Genomic DNA, 6,655 nt, shown 5'->3' with positions numbered 1-6,655 from the left:
AATCCGCCATCAAAATGATACATTTAATTATTCTGGCTGCTGTGAGAAAAGGCTAACAATCTGCCACCTGCAGGATCCTCACATGCGATAGCCTAAAAGCCGGGACAACTTCTTTATGTTTACAAACGTGACGTAATGACACAGCGGCATGCTCGAATTTCCTGCGAAAACCTACCCGTACCACTCAAATTAGAAAATATTATTATAAGCTAACCGTTGTGAATCGGGCTAAAGTAAGGCGATAGTTTTGAACACTGGCTGGTTATGTACTTGCTCAAATATTGATTTCGGATTGCAGCTTTAATTAAATTAACAATGAGCAATATGTTTTTACAACATTAGTTAATAAAAATGTTAACATATACAACTTTTGATCTTAAAATGTATTAGAAAATGTTGAGATCAACATTAATAAATGCTGTCAAATTTAATGCAAAGTACTGTTCATTGTTAGTTCATGTTAACTAACACACACCCTGCAATGTCTTTGTGAACCCCCAGTGGCCCATGGTTGAAAATACTGGGTGTAAATAAACAACATTCTTACTTGGTGATTCCATCTTTAATGTAGTACAACAAGCATTCCGACATCAGTGGATCTTCATTGAGGTTGACCAGGTGAGGTGTCTGAAAGTCAAATCATAAGGAAGTGCTGATTGAAGCATAAGACTTTCACTAGCTTCATTTTAGAAAACATATATGATCTTCTAACCTTCTTTGGTGAAAAGACTCCAACAGTTCCTCCATCTTCCCTCATCGCCACACCCATTTCAGCCAAAAGTGCCTCTCTGATGAAAATAGAAGATTTTTACTTTTACTTATTGATTTATTTTTGTTTCACACAAAACTTGAATTTCAGACACATTTCAAGATAAAATTCCTCTTAGGGGTCTCCAACCTTTCCATTCTAATTGCCTCGGTGCGACGAAGCTTCTCTTCCCAAGTTTCATTGAGTTCTGCGATTATCTTCTCAGTTTCCTAGTTGGAAAAGAGGTCGGACATTAAGAAGATCAGCTCTGGCCCTTATTACTTTATCAAACCATCCATCCAGTCATCCCATCAGCCTCTCTCTCACCTTCAGCCTCTCAATGGCTTCCTCGCTTCCCGGGCTGAACATGATCCGGTCATGCAGGCTGCTGATGGAGCCAGCTCGGCTGGACAGGGCAGAGAGGGAAGGCGAAGGACTCATCCCTGTCATGGCATTGGTCACTGTGGAGAAATCACCCCTTTGATTGACAGCCTGGATGCTACTGAGATTAGTCTTGTAACTTGACAAGTCTGGGCAACACGTGGGAACAGGTTGTAGAGTCAAAGGATAAAGTTGTGGTAAGAGAGAAAAGGAAAACCATGGAAACAGAAAAGAAGGGGAAGGAGGAAGAGTAGAAAGTGTCAAACATAAAGCTGAAAAGCTCATTAAAAAGGTTATAAAGCTGCAGGGTGCAGGGCAGACGGCATCAATTTGAGGAATTCAGACGCTGTTTTTATTTTTTCAAGTACATCAGAACATCAAAAATTATTATTAATGGATTTTTCTCTCATGCCTCAAATTCATTGGACCATGCTTGAGATAATGAGCATGGAGATGAACTGAACACTCAATGTAATACTGATCTGTGACTACACAGACCGCATAGATGACCACATGCCTGCGCTTCACATAGAGGCAAATCTCAAGCAAAACCTCTAGAGCGCCTTTGGACCATCAGAGCAGCGGAGTCCAATAATTGTGTTGCCCGTCAGACTAATTAGGTTTATTTAAACTGATTAGTTGAAACTGCACAGCATGGACTTTGGTGGTCCAGAGATTCCTGCTTTGGCCATCGCAGGGGTCGGCAACATTAGAAAGGGTCAATACTGGCACACACATAAAAAGGACAGAGGATTTACTGTATGATTGTTATATGATTGTAATATTCTTTAACTATTTATTATAAAATGTTGAGGTCAGATTCCAAAATTAACACTCATCAAGCAAATAAGAGTAAAAATAAGAGTACTCTGGAGAGTAAATGTTGATATGTGACGTGAACGATTCCAATTAAAGATTAATGAATAAGAAAAATCATGATGTATCAGACAGCACAGCGCAAACCAAAAACTGATCCGATGCAATAGTGAGACACCCAAATAAATGTCTGTCCTGTGAGTTACACAGTCCTGTTCACAGTGCTGTGTGGGTGACACACTTTGGCACTGCTTTTTAATTTTTAAGTTTTATTACCAATATAAAGCTTCTATGAACAGATTTGTAATATACTGTAAATAAACAGACTGCATTTCATGTATAAAAAAAAGAAGGAAAAATAAGTTGCCGACCCCTGGTTTATCATAAGCTGTGAAGCCTTTAAAAATACACACATTTGAGAGCAGATATCCCAGGAGCCTGTGCCCGATATGCTGAGAAAAACAGAGAGAGAAGACAAATCCTTCACACACATTTCTAGAGCTGCTTTACTCATAATATCTCCTGGCAGCATTTGAATCTGAGAGGAAATCTGTAATTTTAAGTGGAGTGAAACGTTGTAGCTGCTCAGTTTGAAGCGTATCAGGTGACTCACTCTCAATGATGTCTCCAAGACCCTGAGCATAGAGCAGATCCTTCAGACGTGCCACCTCTTCCTTCAGCTCACGCACCAGGCGGTTGTTGGGGTCTTCATTGATGACAGCGTTGCAGCGGATCTGCTTGGCTCGGTCAGCGTACCTGTGACAGTGATATTGCTATTAACTATCCAAAACTGTTTCAGAATGTGCCAAATAATTCAGCATTCAGAACATTACCTGCTGAGGCTAATAGCATCTAAGGACATAGATAAATTCTTCATAGCTAATGCAAAGCCATTAACATACAAAAACAGTTTTTAGTGTTACTGTATTTTAATGACTGTAGGTTATTGGTTTAAAACACACTAATGCCTTTATGGCATCAGGTGGTTCTTACCTGAGTGTGCTGAGCGTCTCATCATAGTTAATATCAGCAGGGCTTAGAGCTGCTACCATAGCAGTGCGCGAGTTTCCTCCTGATAAATGATAAATGATAACCTTCAGGAATCTTTTTAATGTCTTGGGACCATACCACAGTTAAACTGACCACATTGACTGCAATATGCAATGCTTTGAGTGATGGAGAGCAATGATACTGTCTGTGCATGGTGCATAAAGCCTCATACCGAGGTTTTCCCTCAGCAGCCAAGTCAGAACTGAATCTCTGTATGGAATAAAGCTCTCCACTTTCTTCTTCTTCTTGTTCTGTAGGGAGAACAGAAGTTGTGTCAATTGTCAAATCTATAAATGCTTGATAATAAAAGAACAATTAAACTGATCCTTACCTTGTTTGGTGCAGAGTCCTACAAAACAACAATATTTTTTAATGTTTACCGTTTTTTACTTTTCTTTTAAGAACTTTTATATGTAAACTGAGAGAATTCTTACCATCTCAGCCAGAGCAGAGATAACTTTGCCTAGTGTTGTTAAAGATTTGTTGATATTGGCTCCCTCCTAGAAAAACAACAAAGCACGCACATTTATATGATGCATTCATCTGAAATGACAAATTGTCATGAAACTCTGTTGAACTCAATGTGACCCACCTTGAGTCTAGTGCCTTTAGCTCCAGTAGAATCAGCCCTCTCACTCCCTGCCAAGTCTACCAAGCTGATTTTGCTGACCTGTTTGCAAATGGAAATGTTTTGTCTAAGAACGGTAAAGCGCTCTAATGCACAAACCAGCAACTTCAGCCTCTGTCAAACTGCCAACATCCATCAGTGATGTTCAAAATGCAGAGTCTCACCTACTTTTGCATTCTAGTCTATTTCTGAAGAGGCAGTCACATTTTCTCATATAGAACAATACTAAACTTTGCCATAATATGTGGAGACCTGGAGGGAAAGGCTGAAGGAGAGGATGCGGTACCTTTTCAGATGTGTTGTCTGTGTCACTATCATGTCGTTTCTGTGTGAAGATGATGTTGAACACCGCATGGGAGCGGCTGCTGGTCTCATTCATGTTGGTGGCCGCCACAGTCCTGATAACGGAAAAGCGATGTAGTGGTGAATAATTTGATTTCAGTTACATACATAAATACGTTATCTTACCCAAAAAGTAAGAATTGATGCTTCATTTTAGATTAATGCAATTTTCCCATAATTTCCATTCCCTCAAAATGATGTGCAGAGATACATACACTGTTGTTCAAAAGTTTGGGGTCAGTACGATTTTTTAAAAAGAAAGTCATACCTTTATTTAGTTAGGACCCATTAAATTTATTAAAAGTAACAGTTTATAATGTTACAAAAGATTTATATTTCAAATAAATGCTGTTCTTTTGAACTTTTTATTCATCAAAGAATTCTATAAACAACATTGTAGTTTCTACAAAGCTGCGCTATTATTTTCAACATTGAAAATAATGTTTCTTGAGTGCCAAATCAGCATATTAGAATGATTTCTGAAGGATCATGTGACACTAAAGACTGAAGTATTGAGTGCTGAAAAAATATATTAAAATACTTGTAATACTGTAATAATATTTCACAATATTACAGTTTTTATACAGGACTTTCTAAACATTTTCAAAATCTTAACAACCCCAAACATTTGAAATGGTAGTGTAATCTATACTCATAAATTTGTGTCACCTTGCTTTGTTTCCAGAGTCCATCAGCGCTATTATTTTCAACATTGAAAATAATGTTTCTTGAGTGCCAAATCAGCATATTAGAATGATTTCTGAAGGATCATGTGACACTAAAGACTGAAGTATTGAGTGCTGAAAAAATATATTAAAATACTTGTAATACTGTAATAATATTTCACAATATTACAGTTTTTATTCTATTTATAAGGGACTTTCTAAACATTTTCAAAATCTTAACAACCCCAAACATTTGAAATGGTAGTGTAATCTATACTCATAAATTTGTGTCACCTTGCTTTGTTTCCAGAGTCCATCAGGTCCTGTATGTCATTGTAGGAAGTAACGGCCAGTTTTGATAGGTCCTCCACATACGGTCCCATCAGAGGATGCTCTCGCACACGCAGATTCCCTTTGTTCTTTGGGTTCAGAAGGTCCCGCACACGCTCACAGTAGATCTCCATGTAACTGACCTGAAAAAACAACAACATTTTCACTTGCTATACTGATTCTACGGTAAGAATGCAATTTATGATGCAGGTGCTGCTCTTACCTCAACCGAGTATGACATGCTGTTGTCATTATTGGCACTGATCTTGGTAAACAGGTCCTCACATAGCTGTCACAGATAGATTCAGCATTATGAATGTGTTAGCTCAAACCTGGCAGCATCTAAGCTACAGTATTTGCTACAATATCAAAGACAGCGATAATGTCAATTACAGATGGTATTATAGTGTACTACCAATGGGATGATGCCTTCTTGGTCTTTCTCTTGCTTGCCCATCATGGTATATGACTTTCCTGACCCAGTTTGCCCATAGGCAAAGATACAGACGTTATATCCCTCGAAAGCATGCAGAAGCATTTCCTCCCCTATGTCTTTAAAAACCTGCTTTTGGCATGCATAATTCACATCTTCTGGCTGTTGAAGACAGAAATGCACAAAGCACAAAAATAAATAATCATTAATGTCTCAATAACAGCCATCATGATCACAGAAGAATTCAAAATAGCAGCAGGGAGTTTTGTAAGAGGCAGATTCACCAGTTAATATCAAGAAACTCACCGTTGTATGTGACCAATAGGAATAGTCAAAGTTGAAGCTCTTGCTCTCCTTCGGCTGTTTTGGGTTTATAATTGCTAGAAAACAAAGAGAACATGTCAATAAGAATAAATATACAATCTAATGGAGAAAACAACAAACTAAATAAAACTATTTCCAGCCTCATCATTCAATTTCAATCATGCTCAGACCTGAAGTCTGGTAAAAGATTATACTAAAAACTTCATGATGAGGACAGAGGTACTTCACTATTTATGTATTTATACCATTCAAAACTTTGGGTTTAATAAGATTACAAAAATGACAGTAAAGGCATTTATAATAGTACAACGATTTCTTTTAAAAATAAAGTGTTCTTTTGAACTTTAAACCTTTAAAAAACATGTCTTACTGTTTCCACAAAAATATTAAGCAGCACAACTGTTTTCAATATTGATGATGATAATAATAAATGTTTCTTGGGCATCAAATCAGCATATTAAAATTATTTCTAAAGGATCATTTGACACTGAAGACTGGAGTAATAGCTGCTGAAAATATAGCTTTGCCACCACAAGAAATAAATTAGATTTTAAAATATACTAAAATAGAAAGCAGTTCGGTTAGATTATAATATTTCACAATATTATTGTATTACTGTATTTTTCATAATAAGAGAAGTCTTTTAAAAACGTTTAAATGGCACTCTATACTCTAAATATGGTATCGGCGTTTGGTATCGGGGCATTTTAACGAGTGCGAGTACGAGTAAGAGTACAGGAGCTCAGTATCGGGCCTATGTATCCCTAATGTATCCCTAGTATGTTAAGTAATCAAAATCAACAAAAGAGCAATGATATACAAGTGACTTGGGGGAAGTCGTGGCCTAATGGTTAGAGAGTCGGACTCGTAACCCAAAAGTTACGAGTTCGAGTCTCCGGTCTGGCAGGAATTGTAGGTGGGGGCAGTGAATGTACAGA

The 6,655-nt window shown here is 37.6% G+C and overlaps 1 protein-coding gene across 1 annotated transcript in view; it reads right to left on the bottom strand.

Moving 5' to 3' along the window:
• LOC107718161 (kinesin-like protein KIF1A) overlaps nt 1-6,655 on the bottom strand; it is a 35,903-nt gene that overhangs the window by 21,321 nt on the left and 7,927 nt on the right. Inside the window, exons 3-18 of the mRNA XM_016525140.1 lie at nt 5,700-5,773; nt 5,376-5,555; nt 5,184-5,249; nt 4,925-5,103; nt 3,910-4,021; nt 3,588-3,665; nt 3,430-3,495; nt 3,327-3,344; nt 3,168-3,246; nt 2,939-3,017; nt 2,559-2,701; nt 2,359-2,397; nt 1,076-1,278; nt 899-978; nt 713-788; nt 548-627 (exon numbers count right to left, since the gene is read on the bottom strand). Coding sequence (XP_016380626.1) covers nt 548-627; nt 713-788; nt 899-978; nt 1,076-1,278; nt 2,359-2,397; nt 2,559-2,701; nt 2,939-3,017; nt 3,168-3,246; nt 3,327-3,344; nt 3,430-3,495; nt 3,588-3,665; nt 3,910-4,021; nt 4,925-5,103; nt 5,184-5,249; nt 5,376-5,555; nt 5,700-5,773 — 1,552 coding nt within the window. The remainder of the gene's footprint in view (nt 1-547; nt 628-712; nt 789-898; nt 979-1,075; nt 1,279-2,358; nt 2,398-2,558; nt 2,702-2,938; nt 3,018-3,167; nt 3,247-3,326; nt 3,345-3,429; nt 3,496-3,587; nt 3,666-3,909; nt 4,022-4,924; nt 5,104-5,183; nt 5,250-5,375; nt 5,556-5,699; nt 5,774-6,655) is intronic.

This window comes from Sinocyclocheilus rhinocerous, unplaced genomic scaffold, assembly GCF_001515625.1.
Source record: "Sinocyclocheilus rhinocerous isolate Xijiao unplaced genomic scaffold, SAMN03320098_v1.1 scaffold480, whole genome shotgun sequence".
In the NCBI taxonomy this organism is placed as follows: domain Eukaryota; kingdom Metazoa; phylum Chordata; class Actinopteri; order Cypriniformes; family Cyprinidae; genus Sinocyclocheilus; species Sinocyclocheilus rhinocerous.
The sequence above is the reverse complement of the archived record's forward strand: the minus strand, read 5'-3'. Positions and strand labels throughout refer to the sequence as shown.